At 36.6% G+C, this 22,828-nt stretch overlaps 1 protein-coding gene across 2 annotated transcripts in view; it reads left to right on the top strand.

Annotated features, from left to right (window-relative positions):
• Window positions 1-22,828, top strand: part of UNC13C (unc-13 homolog C) — a 491,690-nt gene that overhangs the window by 174,972 nt on the left and 293,890 nt on the right. For both annotated transcript variants that reach the window (XM_053670097.1, XM_053670096.1), the window contains one exon: window positions 9,244-9,463. In XM_053670097.1, coding sequence (XP_053526072.1) covers window positions 9,244-9,463 — 220 coding nt within the window. The remainder of the gene's footprint in view (window positions 1-9,243; window positions 9,464-22,828) is intronic.

Here is a 22,828-nt window from a genome sequence, read left to right as displayed (position 1 = left end):
TTCTAAGTAAGGGCTGGTTTGTCTAGGAGATCACAGGTCCTTCTTCCAGTAACAGGATCCAGGCCCAGTAAAAGGGACTTAGAGAACTAGCATGGAAACCTTCCCCGCTTGTGGACACAGGGACAAAACCAAGGGGGGTGGAGTCAAGGAAGGGAGGTGAAGATGGCTGGGGTGGGGGAAAATGCAGGTGACTATACTTGAACAACAATTTTAAAAAAGAAGTAGGCGTGGAAGTAATGAAAAGATGAGACCAGTGCTTTATTCCTAGCATGACACAAGAGGGATAACATGGAATATGAAGCAGGTCAGAACACCTGTCAGGTCTGGGGTTGGATCTGGAAGTGCAGGCTCACACACACTCAGGTTTTTTGGACTATGGCTCAGGAACAGGAGCCCCTTCAAGTCCCCTGCTCAGGTATTGAAGTGGCATGGGCCTGAACTTGAGTTTCAGCTCTACCCCCCACCACCTCTGAAAACTTGTTTCTTATCAGCTCTTCTTGGTTCCATGAGATTTGTTCACTTCATCCTTAACATGAAAGTAATAATACCTATCTCACAATTTGTGAGAATTTAAAAAAAAATTGTCTTTCCAGGCAAAGCAGGGGCAGGGACTTATGTTGAGGTATCCAGAATATATGCTAAATTCAATGCCTCCCTGTCACCTTTGCAGCTGAGGGTCAGATTCCAAAGAGTAGTGACTTGGGTTTGAGCAGTAATGACACCAAACAAAGATTATCTCATTTATAAGTATTGCTATTGGTCCTGCTTTTGTGCTTTTTCAAAAGAGCACAGTCTTTGGCTTGATGTAGGTATTGGTCCAGCTCCACCATTGGTTGTGGAAGTGTGAGCAAGTTATAGGAACTCTCTTGGCCTTGATTTTCTCTTATGTTTGCGGATTATATAAGATTTTTACATGTATGTTCATTAGTTAAATGGCCTATAATTTACTGTGTATTTGAACCATTGTGACATCAACAACAAATTAGCTTCACAAAATCAGCTGGGGAACTTTCCTTTTGGTTACCTACCTGGGATGGTTGCATGAAGTGAGTGTTCCTGTATCTTCAGAGATTAGCAAAACTTGCCACTAAGTCATCTTTTATGTTTTAGGGGAGCTATTTGACTACTAAATCAATTTATTTAATATAATAATTTTATCCATGTTCTTTAAACATTTAATTTTGAGTCAATTTTTAGAATTTTTTCCAGAAAGTTGTCTTTTCTTTTAAAATTTAACACCACCAAATTATTCATATAATCATATTTCGATGTATAAACACTAGTGCTATTTTTATCTTATTATCATTTACTTATATTTTCTCTCTTTTGTGAAGTCAGTACTGTTAGAGATTTCTCTGGCATTTGTTGACTCCAAAGTATTTCTTTATCTATTTTATGTCTGCTCTTGTATAAATTAATCCTCTCTATGCATTTATCCTGATGCTACTTTTGTAACTTATTAAGTTGAGTATATAGTTTGTGAATTTTGATTGTTATCAACTATTAGATACATACCCTATTAGATCCACAACATAAGTGAAGGGAATAAATAATAGTAATATATATACATAGATATCCATGACTCAGTTTTAGATTATTTCCATCCCTGTGTATTTCTTCCTCATTTTCTTTCTTATTCATGCCTTCAAAGATTTTATGTCTATTTTTTACCACATTTGTCTATTTTTTTTTTATATTTTTTCTTTATTTATTTTTCGAGAGAGGGGAAGGGAAGGAGAAAGAGTGGGAGAGAAATATCAATGTGTGGTTGCCTCTCATGCGTCCCCTGCCGGGAACTTGGCCTGCAACCCAGGCATGTGCCCTGACTGGGAATCGAACCGCGATACTCTGGTTCGCAGGCCCGCGCTCAATCCACTGAGCTACGCCAGCCAGGGCCATTTGTCTATTTTAATGTAATTTTCTTTTTCTATTTTCTAACATATATGTTTATAGTGCAGGGATGTCAAACTCATTTTTACCAGGGGCCACATCAGCCTCACGGTTGCCTTCAAAGGACCAAATGTAATTTTAGGACTGTAGAAATGTAACTGCTTCTTAACTAGGGGCAAGGAGTTCAGCATTGCTGCCAGGTAAAAACAAGGTGCCTGCAGGCTAAAACAAGGTGGAGAGCCGGATTAGGGCTGAGGGCCTTGTGTTTGCCACCTGCAGTTAAAACCTATTTATTTTCTTCTCAGTACATTCTAGCTACATCATAGAAGTTGTATATATAATGCTTCTACTGTTAAGTTACAATTATTTCATAAATTATCACTGATTAGTATTTTGACTCATCAATTACTTAGAAAGTTTTTAATCTTCCAATGACAAATCATGTGGAATTAACTTTTGTTACTGAATTGTATTCAGAGGGCATGGACTATATATTCAGTCTTTAATATTTAATCGAGAATTGTTTTCTAGCTAAGTACATGTTAGGAACCGCTCTGCCTGGTTTTAGGAGTTGTAGCTGCCCCCTATGGCTAAGGCTGAGTGAGTGACCTCCTGAATGCCAGCCACTAAGGAGACAAAGCTTGTCTCTGGTAGCAAATGCTGCTTCTTCATCCCCTTGCCCCCAATGCTTGGTCCATAGTCTATGACGGGTGCGACCCCTCAGAGGGTGGGCAACCTAAGCCAGACACGATCACTTGGGAGGCCATCATGGAAGGACTCGGGGGGGCTGCAACAAAGAGGGTGTGATGGACCCTTACACCCCCAGCTACTATGACACAGCCAGAGTCCCCATGTCCTCTGGGAGAAGCGCTTCCTGGCTCTAATCCATTTAAGCCTAAAATCTATGTTGGGGGAGACCATGCAGCCCTTTGCCAGCTAGAGTGGGATCCGGGGTGATTTGGCATAAGAAAGAATTCCTAAAAGTCCTGTGAAGCCTCTTTACTAAGAGTGCTTCCATTCATATGATAAGGGTCTGAGCAGGAAATGAGTATGTCTCCCAAAGTTTCTGCAACCCCCTTACCTGACAGACACTAACTCAGACTAAGCCCTCAGATTTCTTTGAAATGTTATCTACTGTTTGATCCTTGCTGCCCTGTATTCCTTTGTATTACAACCCAATAATAGCTGTTGAGGAAGGGGCTCTTGGCCCTTCTCCTCTGAGGGATTGATTGCCTACCTCTCCGCCCCAAGCTGATTGTGTCTCGGTAGTGTTACTTTCATCTGTGGTGGATGGGGGGGTTTACGGGCAAAGTTGCCCCCACAAGTACATAATCAACTTTGTAGATACCCCATGAGTTTTTTCTGTTGGGTACATTAATTTTGGGAGTTCTATATTACTAATAAATTGTTTCATTGTTGCTAATAATATTTCTTAGGTGCCTTTCCCTTAAAATATATTCTATATGATATTAATACAGCTATTCTATATTGATAAGGTCAATATTTCCTTGATACTTTTTCTAGCCCTTTTAAAAAAACACTTAATGTTTTATGTGTATCTCATAACACATAGCTTAATGTCAAAATTCAATTTGAGAATTTATTTTTTACGACGAATTTACTCAGTTTACTATTACCACAGTATCTTTGAGCTTTGTGCTTTTGTTTTTAAAAATTTACTGTGTCTCTTCTTACTTTATATCTTGTCTAAGATTCTTCTGTTTTAAATTGAGTTTTTTTTATTTGCCCTCTTCTCCATCAAATATATTAAAAGTACTTCTACTATTTTAATGTAGTTAACATTTCTTAAATGTTTAATATATATACTTTTTGAAATTTTAAGTTAATAATTCTGTTCTAAAAAATAATAAAGATCTACAAATGTTCAGGCTCGCATTATTACCCTCAATACTCATGTTAGGAAGAAGGAAAGCCTAAATATCTTGTCTGAAAACCCCAAAATTCCTAGCCCATGTAGGTTAACTGAATTCCAAACACAACTCGGGATTACACAGGAACAGCTTTTGTAATTCTGGCATTAAGTTTCTGTTTTTCTTTTTTATTCCAGATGTCTGGGGAATCTATTTCTCTTCAGCATTTTTACATATTAATTTTTTTTTGCCCAGCACTTCTCTAGCAGGCTTTATCAACTTAGTCTGCCATGTTGCCAGACCAGTATTCCAATACATAGAATGAATGTATTAATATCTCTAGAGCCATTGTTGGGGAAATCAAATGAGATAACAAATAGAAAACACTTCAAGATAGCACTAGTGCTTATACATTTTTGACACATAATTATGTGGTAGATATTAGTTATTATTTTTATTATTAGGTGTTTTCACCACAGAATGTTATGTGGCTCCATGACTGGCTTTGCTTGGTTACCCCCTTACCTCTATTCTGTTTATAATATCCAGACCCTTATTCCTATTCTTCCATGGCCTCTGTTAGAATATTTATAAGAATTCAGTCTCTAACCCAAGTCATACAAATTACTTTCCTTGTAAAATGACTAAAGTTTCCCCCAGTGGATGAATTCACATTATTGTTGGCTTCATATTTAATGTAATAAGTTACTCATATCATCTCCATAATTTATATATGCATTTTCATTGAAAGTTTGAATTGAAGAAAAACTGGTACTTACAGTACATGACAAATCTATCCTAACTGGTTTTCAAACTACATTCTGTCATGATAGAAGGCACATATTATATTGTATTCTCCTTGAATTAATGAATCATCCACTTTATTGTTGCTCTGCCTTCTTTATTTGGACTCACCCCACAAGTTACTTAGGTCAATGATAATTAATAGCTGTTATAAAACAAGTGAAAACAACTTAATACTCTTTCATGGATAGGTACATAACTTTTAGTCTCTGTATTTTTTTTTTACAAAAACATTTACTCAAGTAATTTTAGCTATTATAATCGATTTCCTGTGATGATTCTCATGAAGAAATTAGTCCTGAAATTCTATCTGTTTTTATACTCAGGAACTTACAGTTTGGAGCAAAAGCAGTTTTACAGTTGTTTGTATGGAAATAGTAATTTATAAATAATAATACAAGAATAAACTCTGTGATACAAATACAACTTACCTTATGTTTGCCCCACCCTGTATTCTACCATTGTTTTGTTTTCATGTTTATAACTAATTTAAAGGTGACATGGTACTTAATCTTTGCTCTGAAGATATTTTTGATGACTTTGTCTAGAAACAATAAAATGGTATCTAAAGGACAGCAAATAGTTTTTTTCTAAAATGCATGCATTAAGTTCATACACACAAAATAGCTATACAATAAGAAGCACATTTTTTTTCTTAGAATTATCAAAATGTGATTCTTGGGGGGATATAGAGATGATTTCTATAATCCCATGAGGGAAACCCACAGGATGAAGAGGAAAATAGACCTTCATTAGTAAAGTCACTGGTTAACATTGCAGAGGAAAAAGAAAAAAGCCATATGGCAAATGGAGGTAGATAAGCTTTGTTCCTGTTTTAGGTACTAACAGTTGGTAGATTGGAATATTGATGGTCTAAAAACACTAGTCACTGCTCTTGGCAGGAAGCCTGATTGCTTTGTTTCTCAGACTCATTTTAATTTCCTCATATAGGAAAAAATTCATTTCCTCCCAGTGTCCTACTTGTTCTAAAAGTGATATATTAAGGTAGCACACCTTAAATTCCACCTTCTTGGATCAGGAGTTTTTAACAAAATATTTGTTTAGAATATGAGCACCCTCCACTTTTAGTCTACAGGTTGTATTTAGCTACAAAGTCTTATCAGGGTCAAAGCACTTCTTACCCTCATTTCTACAGATTAAAACAGTGTCTACACACAATAAAAATTCTCTCCTTTTCTGGAATACCTTCCATAATGTAAAAATATTTTTGGGTTTTTTTTTTCTGATTACAAAGACTTCTATCTATAAACAGAAAAAGAAAGCATACAGACTATTCCTAACTTTGAAAAATGAAATTGAAAAGTTTATTAAAAACTTTTTGTACTTTGAGTTTTATACATTTTTTACAATGAGCATATATTTGATTATAATCAGAAAATACATACATTTTAGAAAACAATGTTTGTGTAAAAGATTTGAAAACTTTAGAAACACTTAAAATATATTAGCAGCAAGTCTCCCAAATTTCTGAATTCACTGTGTCCTTAGCACCTAATTCCAGTAGCCAGGGTTCTGCTTTGTTTCGAGACCATCCTTTCCATATGCTTGGTTCCTGGTTTCCTAGGCCAGAAACCCTCCTGTGATAGCAAACCCTCCTGTTCTTTCAATTTTGCTAGGATCCTACTAGCTGTACCTACCTACCTTTCTGCCTGCCCAAAATGCTACATAAAAAAAATTTTATTTTCTCTTCAATCAAGCTCCTAATGGTAAAGTACAGACTTCCATTTCCTGTGGTTCATGGCTAATTTAACAATTTCCCTTTTTTTTAAGTCATACCACTTACACTATTTTTTTGCCTTATTCCAAAAAATCCTACACTCTCAGTTTTTCTTATACTCTTGTTTGTTATGCTCTTATTTTGCTGCTGAAAAAAAAGCACTTTTCTTCCTCCAAAGATGCAGTATGCCTTTGAGGTATAAGAATCCCCTTTCATGAGATTTATTTTTACATGTTTACCTCAACTATTCATTTAACATCTTTCTAAACTGGCCATAATTACATTTTATGCTTTGCTGGAGTAAGAAATATTTTCATATGTTATTTTAAAGTGATTTTCAATATGCCCATATCTCAAAAATCAAGAATGAAAAAAGATTCATATTATCATTTTCTTGAGACTATGAAAATGTATTCTCTAGTCAATTATTGAATGTTTCCCTCCAGCTGCTATAGCTTTTAAATGTTGTCATTTATTTTAATGCCCTGTTCAACTGATTTTCAAAGTGTTGTGTAGAAAATTTTCCATATTTCTTATTTTTTGAAATTAGCTTCACTCTTCCTTTCATAAAATGGATCATGGCTTCTTAACCAAACCAAACCAAACCAAACCAAACCAAACCAAACCAAACCAAACCAAACACAACAAAACATTTCAATAAAATCTTCTCAGTTGTCTATCCAGAATTATTTTGTTTTCTTTCAGTTTGTTTAATTTTTCAGCAAGTGTTCCTTATATGTATTACTCCTACTATTGCCTACAGATTTAGAAGACTGACCATATATCACTTGAATTCAATGAAAAGAAAATGAACATTGAGATTAGATAAAATGTTTTAACCATATGCTTAATCTGAAAATATAAACTCATGTTTAAAAATAACTTGCTCAAATCTAAGTTCTAAGTTCACATGCATTTCCTGCTTTTCAGTCTTCAGTAACAGAATCTGTTATATTTCTACCCAGTGTTCCTTTGATTTAGAATTACAGTGGAATATGGGTTCTCAAACTTAATGCTGCAAAACTGTTTGAGAAGGAAGTTTTTCAAAAACACAGTCTCCTTTGTTTGTCATGTGAGAGACACTGGACTGGCCATACATATATCAACACAAAAAGGGTTGTTGGGTAGAGAATTGGGACCTGAAGTTCTGTTATACAACTGAGACAATTTTTTCCTTGAACAACTTGGTCAAGACTCAAATTGTTCAAAAACACAGATTGTACAGAACTGAGATTTGATTATTATTTTTCCCTACTAAAACAAACAATAAATTACCTGATATGATTTCAGATATAACGAAATTCCCTCCTAATTTTTTAGCTAAACTAAAAATGCTGTAACACACACACACACACACACACACACACACCCCTTCAGCCAATCAACCCAACTAGAACAAGGAACTATGTAGATAGTTCAGGGAAAATCTCTTATGCCAAGACTAATTCAATTCACTTGAAGGAATATTGAAGATACCCACTTTTCTAGGCAGGAAAGGGGAAGCAAAGATAAACAATACATGCTTGTAGTTCTAAAAGAACTCTTAACAGTTCTTTGCAAGACATCTTCATTATGAAGTGAATCCAAGAGATTGACTTGGTGTAGGCTACCCTTAAAAAGTGATGGATCCAGTTGTTCTGTCTGTATAAACCCTAATACAGGGTCTCCCACTTAAGTTATTACCCTATTTGACCGTACTGCTGCTCTGTAGACTTGCTTGAAGCGTAAAGAGTTTTGACCAGACCCTCAGGAGTAACAATGCCGGATCTTGCTGTTTGAAGTTAGAGAAATTGCTAGTAAAGCTTAACTCCCTAGCAGGGAATCTCCCAGTACCATTACCAAACATATTCTCAGAAAACACATAATGAAGAAAATGTAACAATAAAAAGAAATATGCTGTTACCATACTATGGGATTGAAAAGTAATGGAAAGTTGGTCATTTCAACACTGTGAGAAGTTACTTTGAAATGAGTTTTAAGGATGATAAATGCAAAATAGAAATGCTTCCTTTCTAGCATTACTTATCAAATGGTCTCTTACAGGATTTATGTAAATATCCATTTTTATGTATCAGGCAGTTGTGTGAAATATCTAAATGCAACTTCAGAGCATGCTAGTCTTTTTCTCAGGAAGTCAGCCTCAAAGTGGGATATGAGAAATCTAGGGAAGGTCTCTAACAAGTCTTTTTCTATTGGCTGACACTTCTTGATTGAAAATCCATTACCAATATTAATACTTAGCATTTATTTAGTGTTTTGAAGTCTGTGGAATATACATTTGTTACCATCATACAATTAGATCTTCAAATAGTACCTTGGACAGGCAGGCGAGAGGAAAGTGAATCTTAGAGACCTTAAATCTCTCCACAGATTACAAGACTCTTAGCTGAACATTCATTCATTTCACAAGAAAGTGTGCCAGGGACAATGATAAGCATTGAGAATATGTTTCATCTACTTCACAATTTTACCAAAAACCAACTTAGACTAAGGGTAGTAATATAAATTCTTGTTTTTAAATTAATGTTCCCTGTGTACCTATTTCAAGCCAAAGGCTGCGTTAGGCTCTGAGGATTGATGTACAAGATGTCTCTCACCCTTGTCCTCGTGGAGTTTACAGTATACCCAGGACATAGACATTGCCAAGTAATTTGAGCTCTACAGTGTATGAAGGAAGCTTTTACAGTAGTAGAGACCAGTCTAATCTGGAAATTAGGGAATTCTTTGAGTTCATATAATTGAATTGGGCCCTAGATCCCTGAGGGAAGAATAAGTGAACAGAGTTACTGTGCTTACTGTCATCATTTAAATTAGTAATCAAGGAAATCACTCTTTCCAAATAGCATTTTCAGGGAAAAGTGATACAATGGTTTGTGTTATGTTAAAAAGTTCCAAACCCACTGACTTGGCTTGCATGGGTAACTTGTCTGTTCTTCACAGAAAATGCATGTCTTCAAGAAGACCTTGCAGGCATTGATCTACCCCATGTCTTCTACTACCCCACACAATTTTGAAGTCTGGACCGCTACAACACCTACCTACTGTTACGAGTGTGAGGGGCTCCTGTGGGGCATTGCCCGGCAAGGCATGAAGTGCTTGGAGTGCGGAGTGAAGTGCCATGAGAAGTGCCAGGACCTCCTAAACGCTGACTGTTTGCAGAGTGAGTACTTGGTTAGACTGAAGAAGTGGGTTTGCAGAACCTACCTTATCCTATATGTTTTCAGATTAGTTCTCTTCAGCTCTTTCTGGTTTTCAAAAATCTTGTCTTTCTTCTTCTGTCTCTTATGCAAAGAAACACATACTACACATTCATATAGTTGAACTTGGTATAATTCCTAGTTGCTGAACTCAGCAAAATTAGATTCCTCAGCGTGAGTACCTTCAGTACTATGACTCTCACATCAAGCAGAAAACTTCAAAGTGACTCCCAATCTATTTTCTCATGTTACCTCAAAATAGCCTCATGTGGTCAGTGGGAATATGTAGAATCATGTTCCTCAAACAGGGGCTAAGGCACACGCTTGTGATTATAGCAACTGGATTTCTTTCCAAGACTACTGGGTATCTGACTGAAGAAGCCATGTTCTTCTCCATCCCATGCACAGGCCTTGGAACTGGAAGGTTGTGCATTTGAATATGAGAGACAAATCTGAGTTACCAGATATGGGACTTTGACCAAGAGTTTTAACTTCTCGGGGCTTTCTTTTCTTCCACCAAATGAACAGGAATAATAAAATTTACTTCAAAAGGAAGACTGAATGAAATAGTTTCTGCTAATAGTCTGGCACACAGTAGGTGCTCAATGAATCTGAGGTCCTTCCAAACTTTCACACTTCCAAATAGGTACATTATGCTGACCTTCACAACATATCTTAAATTTTCTATTTCCAAAAATGTTTTATACTAATACTTTAGGCCAGAAGTGCCAAAACATCATACTCCAAAATATATAGTACTGACTTTTCACTGCCTCATTTATTTGGTTGTATGTTCTGACCTTAAATAATAAAAAGCATTGCCAAAGAGATATATTCAAATATGGATTTTCACTGGCAAATAATGTTTTTTTCACTTCTAAACATTGTCCCCTCTGTTTGTTATTTATATAAATGTAGTCAGTGTAAGGTTCATGGATTGCTATAATTGAGAAGGGACAGAGGAAAATGTCAAAGTAAAGATTAAATAAATGCTTTCGCAGCTGGCTTTTGTAATAATAGAAACATATATTCTGCAGTTCTCTCTACCTGATTAGTATTCTCCCTACACAGTCAGATCAGAGTGAGGCTATTAATAGTAATAAGTGCATTTTTAAGCAAAAGAAGTAGTATCCCTTTGAAATATATGAATGACAGTTTAAGAGGAAGGAGGATTAATTCAGTATTGCTCAGCCAACTTATTTGCCAAGTCTCATAATTCAATTAAAATTCAGTCCACTTGTTTAGAAAATTAATTGTAAAATAGGCATCTTAAGAAATAACCTTATTAGGTGAGCAACATTTGAGAAAACAGACAGGAAAATTATTGCCTTCTAGAAACAAATGGCTTAAATCCCTTAAAAATGATGTAGATTATACCTGAAAATGAACTCATTCTTCTTTCAGTCTTTTAAAGAAGAGAAATGCCACCTATTTATTAAACTTTAGAAACATTTTCACAATCTATTTCCATTTTTAAGACACCATATATCATTGGATATTGTCCAATAAATTAGGCAAATTTGTCATTGAATTTATTCATTAAAATGTACATATAAATTGGAAGAATTTACAATAAAATAGTTCAGAAAAATGAGACTGGTTATATACATCTTAGCAAGGGGTATTTTTTAATACCACCTCCCTTTTTGCTAAAACCTAAACTCACATTGAACAGATAAAGGTTTTGCAAGTATATGAATCTGTCTTCATCACTTTCCACAATAAATGTCAATAAAATTTAAAATTATCCCTATGAAATAAGTAACATTTCCTTAAGAAATTTCTCTTGATCATTGCTCTAAGCCAGACACTTGCAGTAGGAACACCTTGTATGAAATAGTTCCATGTATGCCATCATTGAAAAGAAAGAACAGAATTAAAAATTTAGGAAGATCAGAATTGGAAAGTATAGCTGATTCAGCCTTATGTAAGAAGTTTCCCTAATTTCTTTCACAAAATGGCCATTCAGTCTCTGTTAAAACACCTCCAGGGAAAATTTGATACTTTAGTGGACAGCTGAATTCATTATTAGAAAATTCTAGCTTATAAATTAAAATTTGAACAAAGTCCTTCCAGCCTTCTTTAACTTGTATTCTTTAAGCCAAATCTTACCTCTGGAGAAAACATTTAATAAATTGTCTTCTGTTACATATAATAGTTTTTCAAATACTTGAAAATAATAGTTTTCTTCAGGTTTCTAGGGCCCTTCTTATTTTGCTAATCCTTTTTTGCAGTCTGTCAGTTTAGACACGTATTCATTCTCTCTATGTGTGTGTGTGTGTATCTCTCAAGAAAAAGAAATACTTTGCACATGGTATGACCAATGACCCATACAAAATAGAGAGTATTTAAATTTACTTCCCATTGGTTTGAGTTTGGTATTTTATTTCCAAACTCAAGTGACTCATACACTTGCCGTCAAGTGGGATTAAATCAGATGATTACAAAATCCCACTTACTGCTTCAGTACTTCTTTAGAGGTTCAGAGAAACACACAAACATTAAATAAGTTCTTCAGTCTCATCTCAGCCTCTTAGCTGATTTTGCTCGGTGGTGGTTCCTTCATGTTGCTGTCTTCCTGGCCCAGGCCTGACAGCTCTGTAGTTATAGGTAGGAACAGAGAAGACCAAAGAGAAACAGAAAGGTCGGCCCTTGAGAAAAGAAAACTGACTTTCCTTCCCCTCTCAGTCCCAGGCCAGTGGGAGTAGCCAGAGTCTGACTGCATTTTTTCCCTTGAATTAACTCATTTGGATTCTGCTATCTAACATGACCTTTCTTTATTTTTTTTTTATTTTCGAAAGAGTATTTGGTGGTTGAAAAATTGAATCGTAGCTAATGGAGGAAAAGTTTGTGACCCCAAACGGTGTTAATGTAACATGTAAGGAACTTGCTGTGATAGTAATGGTAGTTTTAAACTAAAAGAGAGGGAAAAAAAGTGTATGCTGGCTAGGATGAAGATGTGTTCACAGTGAAGCATACATGGGGAAAGATTATATGTAAAATATTTTATTTATTGTTTCAAAGTAGAAAAGAGACGACTTCAATATTACAGAAATACAAATACCATGGTACCTACCTAACCCAACTTGCTTTTACTTCCTTCGCACATTTCTAAAGAGGGAATCCCAGAGTCCCACTGACGAATCATTCAGCCTAATAAGGACAGAAAATATTTCTTCAAAAGCTCAGGAAAGCAGCGTCTTGGGAGTGTATTCTTTTGTTCTGCATGTTCCCCACTGGCATTATATAAAGCTTATGCATCCTAATTATTACCCATTGCAAATTCCTAACATTAGAAAGTCTGGCTAGTGTACTGCCATCAGCAAACAAGATACTGATTCTTTCTCTGTATTGTGTTAGCACATTTAGCGATCATGATCTCTTAAGACAGTCTATTATTCGTATTGAATAGTTTCTGTGGGTAGGAGTTTGATTCTGGGTTTTCAGAGCTCAAAAGAAAGTAATTGATGTTGTCCCTCAACTCAGACCCATTTTCTAAAACTTAATTCAGTTGAATACATGTGAACACCGATCTATCTTGGAAGCTTTTGACATCTACTCTTTCAACAGCAGTTATACAAAATATGCTTATATAATGAATACTCAGAAAGCTTAGAAGTAGGGTTTTGTGTATTTACTGCTACAGAGGGAGACCATAGTCTATTTCTCCAGAACTTAGCATACATTTAAACACAGTTTTTTGATTAATAAATGTCAGTTAAGGAACAAATGAAAACAAAAAAATATCATTAGAAAGAGCATGTAATGGTTTAAAGATCATTCTTTCATAGAACCATTGATTTTTAGAAGAGCCTTTGAGATAAGCGATAAGCGTATTGGAGAACTCAATCTACCAATTGTACTGAGTCCACAGAATTTAGTATCTTGTAAAAAAAATCGAGTGGATATTGAAGACAGAGTTAGAACCCAGGTCTACGAACTTCAAGCCTAGTGTTCTTGCCTGATTTATAAAGAGATATACAAAGTGGACCCTACGGGAAAAATTAAAATTGTTTAATTTTATTTGTAGTGCTTTTCCAGTCTCCCATAGAGTACCCCTGTTTGTAAGATATCCTGTGTCCACCAGACCCTGGCTCCACAGAACTTCCCATCAGGATGACACTTCAAGGCCCGTCCTCTATGTCTAGCCCACCGACATGGGGTATAACCCTATCACGACATACTTATTGCATGGACTTTTCGACAATACCGAACAGGAAATAAACCATTAAGTTAATTTGGGTAACAGTGGAATCAGTAGTTAAGTTACTTTGTTACAATGGTCAATTTCTTAACCCAAAGGAATAAACTAACAATGGAGCATTTTCAGATGCTGATGTTAAATAGGGGAATAGAAGGGCAAGTATACCTTATATAATGTCATAGGGGTATTCAGCATAAACATAAGTAGTGTGTGTGTGTGTGTTTCATAGTCCTGAGCCACTTGAAAAAATCATTTCTCATTCTGCTGCTATTACGATATTTTAAAACCTCTCTGAGCATCACTTTCCACATCTGTGAAAAGAGTTACAATACCTATCAATGCCCTCCAGCTAAAGACCACCAGAAAGACACCGAACTTTTAAAAGTTTAGTTTATTACACATTGCTGAAGGGAGGATGCATGGTAGGGTGAAGCACAGAGTATTAGACAGTAGAGGTTTGCCCTAGACTGGGTGTTGTGTGGAAGTGAGAACGGCTCTGTGATTCTGTAGGCTAACAAACCTTTCTTACCAGGAGCAGACTAGAGTGAAGCTAATAGCTGTACTCAGTAAAGAAACAATGGTGACTTAGAAAAAGGGGTGTCTGGTATTTGTGGTTTGCACAGTGACCTTGTTTTCATTGTGCTTAGACAGAAAATATAAAGTGGCTGTGTTTGTGTCACCTCAACCCTGTCACAGAGTGGCTGTACGTGCGTTGCACGTCCTGTGAGTGTGCTCGTGTCCAACAGGAGAAAAACATGGCCCAGCTGTGAGTGCCAGACCAGCTTCCGATGACACTGTGAACTTGGGTCAACCAAGTTCCTGGATGTTAGAGCCTATTTAAGAAAAGAAAAAAAGAAAGAACCCAGTGTTTTAATTTTTCTTTGTTTGTTCTTTTTTGTGTTTTTTGAAGAAGACATGAAGAAACTTATATAACTAAAAATAGAAACAAAACGATCCTTTCTCCTTCCATCCCTTCTTGCTTTCTTTGTTTTTTTTTCTTACATAGCAAAAGTATTTTATTTTTTTTTACTTTTTTCTTTACAATTAATTTCTTCTCCTAATTCATATAGATAGTTTTGGACTCTGAAATGATGAGAAAATCTTAAGAAAGTTCGTATCTAGATCATGCTTGTGAGTTGCAGTAGTTTTTTTAAAGATTTTATTTATTTCTTTTTCTTTTTTTAAATTTATTTTATTGATTATGCCATTACAGTTGTTCTATTCCACCCCCTTCATTCCCCTCCACCCTACCTCCCCGTCCCCATTACCCCCCTTTAATTTATGACCATGTGTCTCAAGTTCTTTAGATTCTATATTTCCCATACTATTCTTGCCCCCCCATCTATTTTCTATCTACTGTCTATGCTACTTATTTTCTGTACCTTCTCCCCCTTTCTCCTCCTCCCACTCCCCTGTTGCTAACCCTCCTTGAGATCTTCATTTCTATGTTTCCACTCCTGATCTAGCTGTCCTTTTAGTTTGCTTTTGTTTTAGGTGTGGTTGTTAATAACTGTGAGTTTGCTGTCCTTTCACTGTTCATGTTTTTTTATCTTCTTTTTCTTAGATAAGTTCCTTTAACATTTCATATAATAAGGGCTTGGTGATGATGAACTCCTTGAATTTGATCTTATCTGAGAAGCACTTTATCTGTCCTTCCATTCTAAATGAAAGTTTTGCTGGATAGAGCAATCTTGGTTGTAGGTCTTTAGATTTCATGACTTGGAATACTTCTTTCCAGCCCCTTCTTGCCTGTAAGGTCTCTTTTGAGAAATCAGCTGACAGTCTGATGGGAACTCCTTTGTAGGTGACTGTCCCCTTATCTCTTGCTGCTTCTAGGATTCTCTCCTTCATTTTAATCTTGGCTAATGTAATTATGATGCACCTTGGTGTGTTCTTTCTTGGGTCCACCTTCTTTGGGACTCTGAGCTTCCTGGACTTCCTGGAAGTCTATTTCCTTTGCCAGATTGGGGAAATTCTCCTTTATTATTTGTTCAAATAAGTTTTCCACTGGTGGCTGTGCCTTTCCCCCTTCTGGTACCCCTATAATTTGGATGTTGGAGCGTTTAAAGATGTCCTGGAGGTTCCTAAGACTCTCCTCATTTTTTTTGAATTCTTGCTTCTTGACTCTTTTCTGTTTGGCCATTATTTGCTTTCTTCTGGTCCACTCCATTGATTTGAGTCCCAGTTTCCCTTTCATCACTATTGGTTTCCTATGCAATTCCATTCATTTCAATTAGTTTTGCCTTCATATGTTTGTCTAATTTGTGGCTATGATCAACCAGTTCTGTGAGGATCCTGATCACCAGTGTTTTAAACTGTGCGTCTGAGAGTTTTGCTATTTCTTCATTGCTTAGATTTATAGGCTCTGGGGCTTTGAGATCTTCTTGAGCCATTTTTTGTTTGTTCGCGCCTGTTAAGTACGAGGATCGGCGCCTTAGACTCCCAGGTCGCTGGTTTGTGATGCTGTATGTGGGGGCGTGGTCAGAGCAGGGAAATGGCGACCCCCTCTGCTGTTTCTCACTGCTGGGTGAGGAGCAGAGCCTCAGGTGGTTCACCAGGGCAGGGCCACTCAGAGTTGCTGGGTTATGACGCTGCATGTGGAGGTGGGGTCAGAGTGGGGAAATGGCAGCGCCCTCCGCTGCCGCTTGCTGCGGGGACCCACTGGGTCCTGGTCCAACCGCCCTCTCCCTCGCTTGTCTATCTGGGCACAAATGCGCAACCACAGTCAACCTGGAGCCCTGCTCCCTGACTGTTTCCCCGAGGTTGCTGGGTCTTTCACTAGGTCCAACCCTGGGCCTGGATTCTGTGAGCCTGAGTCCGTCTGACCGAGTTTTCCTGTGCAACCCTGCTCCACCAGCTGCTGGTTTCGCCCCTTACAGGTCAGGCTGAAGAATTTGTTGTTAAGAGACTTCTGAAAAGTTCAATCTTCTGTGTTCTGACTATGTTTTCTATTGCTAATATTAAGTTATCTCTAAACTTGGTTGTGTGAGAAGGCAGGGCGTCTCCACCTATGCCTCCATCTTGGCGGAAGTCGAGTTGCAGTAGTTTTGACATACAATTATAAGACTGCATTCCAGACTTTGTCTCCTTTTAGCATGCACCTATTTCCAAACTTGTTCTAAATATTTGTATTTGCCATTAATGGGACAACTGAACATGGTTGAGTTGTCCCATTAATTAGGGGGAGGAAATGTTGCTGTTTGTTTGTTTTTGGACCCAAGCTCCTTGACAGAGAAGTCACTTCTCTTTTTTTTTTTTAAGATTTTATTTATCTTTAGAGAAGAAGGGAAGGAGAGAGGGAGAGAAATATCAATGTACGGTTGCCTCTCATGTGTCCCCTGCTGGGAACTGGCCTGCAACCCAGGCATGTGCCCTGACTGGGAATTGAACCACAGTAGTTTGGTTTGCAGGCCTGCGCTCAATCCACTGAGCTACACCAGCCAGGGTGGGAGAAGTCACTTCTTAGAAAGGGGCAGTTTTCTTGAAAGAGGGCTACCTGCTCTTATTCCCTCAGGTCAGGGATGGGGCCTCCCATGGGCCCGGGAGATGATGCTCTGCTACTTCTCTGTTCCTCCAATTATCTTTCTGTTAAACATCAGTCCTTTGTTGGTTTGCCAGAAATCACATGGAGTATGTGGCTTTGATTGTGTAAGTAAACAGAGGTGACTGATTTGAAGACTAGGGGGGTGGCAGATAGGCTCCTTGAAAAGAAGGAAGGCATTTTAAAAGAGGAGGGTTAAAATTATCTTGGATGTAAAATAACTAAAGAGAAAGGTTAGGAAATACTTACTACATGTTCACCTATATGATTTCATGGGAACGAAAACAAATAGGCACCCAAAGCAGGCCCACCTACGTGATTTTACTAAGAAAGAAAAGAAAAGCAACAAAGTTTTTCACACCAGAGATTCCTAGAGAGAGAAGTGCCTCAGTACCGGGCCTTCTGTGTGCTTTTCATGCTTGTTAATATGAACCCCCTCTGGGTTCACCAGCCTCAAATGCAGGTAAGGATTTATGATCATCGTGAAGCTCAGAACTATAACATTTCTTGTTAATATGAAATCTCTTAATTGCTTATATCTTCACCTTGCTGACATTCTGAAATCCCTATATCTGTTCAATTATTAGTATTGAAACTATATTCATTATCTCATTGAATTCCTACAGGGACTCTGTTAAGTAAGACATTACTATTTTTTCTTGTTTTTCAGATGAAAAGATTAAGGCTTACAAAGATAAAGTAACTAGCCCAATTTCAAATGGGTACTAAGTGGCAAACCAGGATTCACACCCAAGACTCTCCCCTTCTATACAAAAGCATCAAGAGCCACTATGCTTTTTTGCCTCATTTAAAAGTGATTTTCTGGATATATTGCTTCCCTTTATATTTGGATTTAGGCCCTTGTTTTATTCTGACTATTGAGTGTGGGAGATATTGGCCAGCGAAATTCTGCTTTCTAATGAGAACAGAGTCCTTGTTTTCAGAAAGTTCCAAATCCAAAGACAAGAGTCAGGTGTTTTTTCCACGGCATGTTTATCATTCTACAGCAATGTTTATCATTTTATACTGTATTTACTTTTGTTTATTCTAGAATTATGTCCCTGTTATCAGAGTGTTTAAGAAATTCCTAACATAAAATTAAACCCAGAGCCAAATTAGTCACATATACTAATTGTTTTATTTTAGGTTCCCCTAAGAAATATTTTGTCTTCTTTATTTATTGAGTGTATCCTATGTTCCAAATAGTGTGCTAGATACTTGGAGAGCACAGTTAATTAAGGTTGCTCTTATAGGCTAGCCTGTAGGGTATATGGACATTCAGATAGATATGACAGTAGTGATTGATAAATACTCAAATATCTGGTGAAGCAGTTGCTTGAAATCAGCCATGTTAGGCATATTTACACCATAAAAATCTGCTAATGCTACAAATCATGTTTGGTGGCTCTGTTGTTTTCTGTAGTGGAGAATGGGGGGGGGGGAATGTGACCACTGAGTTTAGAAAGCCTCTTCTGCTAAGAAAGAGATAACATTGGTGCTGATGAGAACAGCACCAGGTGTTAGACTGGAGAGTCATACCTGAAGTTGGTTCAACAACCTTGGTACTTGAGTTCTGGCTAGGAAAGAATTCAGAGTCAAGACTCAAAGTGTAAGAGAAAGTTTATATAGAGAGTCACAGAAGTAAAAGAAGTGAGTGGTAGGATAAATAAAATCAGGAAACGAATTACCAAGGCAGAGGAAGGGGATCCATTAGAGCCTAGGACAAAGAGAGAAAGGAAAAAGCTCCTGTGGGGGTGAAGAAGAGGAGGAGGGGAAAGGCTCAGGCTTGTTTCCTAAAGAGTGTGTTGGGTCCTCCATCTAAGGGCTTTTAAGGATGGAGGTTTTAGGGAAGGCCCCAGGGGAGGACCTTAATAGAATATTCATCAGCTTTCTAGGTACGTCCTTTCAGCATCGTGATCTCCACTGATTAGTCAAAGCCAGGGCAAGGGGGTCATTAGTCAATAAAGCCCTCAGGCAGCCCTGTCACTTGTCTGGTTTTGCTGTTTTCCTGGGCCTAGAGCTGAAACACCACTGAGGTCTAGATGTATTTGATGTAGGTCAGAACCTCCTTGTCCTGGGGGCTTAATGCTTAAGGGCTATTCTCTAGCCCCCTTGATCATTCCCCCTCTGAGCCTAACCTGCAAGACAAGCAACATGTCAGGGGAGGAAAGGTTGGAAGAGGATCCAAATCACAGGACAAGTAATATGAAAAGTCAGGGGGTCTACACCAAATGACCAGCAATATGCAAGGGGAGGAGAGGTCACCCTGGGGACCAGTCCTTGTTTTCCCAGTTTTGCCATTGCTAGGCACCTGGGGCTTTCCACATAATGACCTTCTGTAACTGGACCATCATCCTTGTTCTGCTCCTGTCTAACTGCTACCACACAGTAAGGTCACGTGCTGAGAATAAAAGGTAAGACGGGCATGATAGATGAAGAGAGTAGAAGTGTTTGGAATACCTGTTGAAAAAAATATGAAAGGCAAAAGACTGAGACCAAGTGCGAATATTGTAGTTTTTATGTATATGTAAATAATTATTTGGAAGATACACTAAAATTGTAAATAGCCATATAATTGTGGTGAAATTGTGAATGCCATATAAAATTCTTATTATGGGTAACACATAAAAATTAAAGAAAAAGTAAGGGTTCTGATTCATTCACTGTCTTATTAAATTAAGTGAAAGAGAACCACCTTGGATAAGTTTGCCTCTGTTTGAGGTTAAATTTTTTTGTAGTTTTGCTGTACATAATTGTACTGACTGATCTGTCAAAGAAGTGTTTTTTTTTAAATACTAGTGATGCCTTTCATTTGTATAATGTATTATACTTTACAAAGTGCTTTGACTGTATATTGTTTCTTCTGATTTCATTCATTTTTTTTATCTCTGGTTGACATATTACTATATTTCAATTAAGCTACTGGACCTTCTACCAGACATTTTGAGGGAAGACTCATATAAATGTAAATTTAGTTTATAACTGATGATTTTGAGATAAAAAGAATAAACTTGAAGGAAAGTAATAAACCCAAAGGGCTGGAAGGGTTTTCAGAAACATTTATAAAGAACACATGGACAAAAAAAAAACCAAAGGGGGTAAGATAAAGAGTGGGAAGTGGAGACAGCTGGGGCAGGAGGAAGAGATGGAAGGGAAATGGAGACAACTCTACTTGAACAACAATAAAAAACCCAAAGGGCTAAAAATATGTGACATATGGTACCTGTTTAAAAAATAGTTTTATTGTAAAAAATTATATGTGGGTTCGACACACAGTAGGGCAATAGAAAATACTTACAGATCAGTGACAAAATTAATTATGAATTGTCTCTGTATCTCTGAACTAAAAAGATCTAAGTTAAATTATTTTCTTCAGTCAAAAAATATAAAAGTAAAGGGAAGAATCATCAAGGAATGTTTATAGAGGACACACGGACAAAGCTAAAAGTGGGTAAGATCAGGGTAGGAGGTGAGGATGGGGGCCGGGGAGCAGAGTGGGGGGGGGGGGGATGGAGACAGCTGAACTTGAAACAATAAAAAATGTCATTAAATATATAAAAGTAGAGCTTTTAAAAAGTTCTCTGTCTTTTCTAGAAATAACAGCTAAAAATCATAAACACAAGTTTCCACTAAACTACTCTTTTACACTGGTGATTTTACAGTTTATTGGTCTGTTGTCTGTACAAGTTAGAGATTGTCTACTCCAGTAGCAAGAGTATTTGTGAAAGATTTCAAAGCAAATTATCATACTGTCATAATGAATTTTTAAAAGAATTCAAGACAAATGTTAAGTATAGAGATTGATTCTTTTAAATGAAAAAAAAAAAATCTCTTGACATTCCAGCCTTGAATTTAGTGGTTTTTACTTGAATGATGAACCTGTATCATGTGGGTGGCAGTCTTCTGGCTCTTCCTAAATTTAGGAAAAAATCCAAAATATATTTATCTCTTGAGGGCTTTAATGCTCTTTCCTAGAACTTTGGGAACACTCATTATCACAAAGATAATAGTTGTTGAGAAATTTTGGGGGTAGTCAAAATTTTTATGACACAACCTTTTGAAAATTCTTAGAATGACCTTTACAAACCAAACATTTGGCACATTTTGAATCTTGAAGGTAACTTTTTCAAGCTATCCCTGTTATTTCTATTTAATGACTATTCCAGTACTTGTAGTAAAATATGACTATTGAGCAGTTGCAACTATTATTTAGTCTAGCCTAAGCTAGTTTTTCTGTGTAAGAATTATGTACTGTGAAGTTATTTTTGATAAACTACAAACATGCTTAATTGCTTAAGGGTAGACAATGTACAAATATGTAGCTATTCTATGGCATGTTTTAACAGATGACAAGGGCATTTAGAATGGCAAATTACCTTAACTGGAATGTACTAATTTTTAGTATTCTTTTAAAAAATGTCATTTGTCCTCAAAGGTTTGCAAAAAGGTAAAGGGAATCTGCTTTTTCTAGCATTAGAATGTTCATCTCTGTTTACTTCCTCTAATTACATCTTGATTATTATGAATGTATTTTCCACTTTAGTAAACAAATGCTATACTTTCAAATAAAGATTTTTTACTAAATTACTACTGTCACATTACATATGAATTTATAAAAAGGAAAGTTGGTAGTTGACTTTTCCTCCTTTGTCTTAGCTTCTATACTGAAGCTGGCTTAAGATTCATGGTATGAGATTCAAAGAACATTCCTGAGACTATCCTTTTGGTGGGAATTGAGCAAATAATTTATCCCGTTTAATCTCTTAACATTTTGTGAAATATCTATGAGTATGCCTATTTTCAGAAATACAATATTTCAAAAAATTGATACAGCAATTGGGCAATACTTAATTATGTAGATTAATATTGGAACAATTACTAGCTACTAATACAACTTTCTGATTATTTCACTACATTTCAGTTGCTTCTGTGCCAAAAAATATAGCATATATTTATATAAAAATACATATTTTTTTCAGCTTGGCAGTTTCTGTAGATCGTGGTGCATGGGCTTTTTGCTTTCTTACTTCAAACTCATTAAGAAACTCATTAAGAAACTCTGAAGGTTGAAATCATGGTTCACTATTTACCTGTTCTGTAATATTAAGCAACCCAGACGCCAGACAGAGCATCGAGAGTATCTGGCTGATAGCTAAAAAAGGTGCAGGATCCAAGAAAGGGCAATCAGAAACCTCACTTCTACAGAAGTTGTATTATTAACAAATTGCTCAGAAAATTGACACCACTCATAAAAAACAAGGTCCTAGAAATCAAAAAGAGTTTTTAGAGGGAAGTGAGAGTTCGACTGTTCAAAACTATGACCATATTATAGAATGACAATTCAGGTTTGGTGGTCTGTTAGAAACTCCAGAAGCTGCCTAGCCCAGGGGTTTTCAAACCTTTTTTAATCAGCAGAATTGAATCACTTTTATTCTGGGTAAAATCTTACTCTGTATTTCAGAATAAAGCAAATTGAGGCGGTATTTATTTTATGAGAAAAAAATCATCTAATTATGATACATTCCATCAAAAATAATTAGATACTGTGGATAAACATAAGTGTTTGAGATATTGATTCTGAGT

The sequence above is a fragment of the Artibeus jamaicensis genome, unplaced genomic scaffold, assembly GCF_021234435.1.
Source record: "Artibeus jamaicensis isolate MK-2021 breed Jamaican fruit bat unplaced genomic scaffold, CSHL_Jam_final contig_548, whole genome shotgun sequence".
NCBI lineage: Eukaryota > Metazoa > Chordata > Mammalia > Chiroptera > Phyllostomidae > Artibeus > Artibeus jamaicensis.
This window is presented reverse-complemented; position numbering and strand designations above follow the sequence as displayed.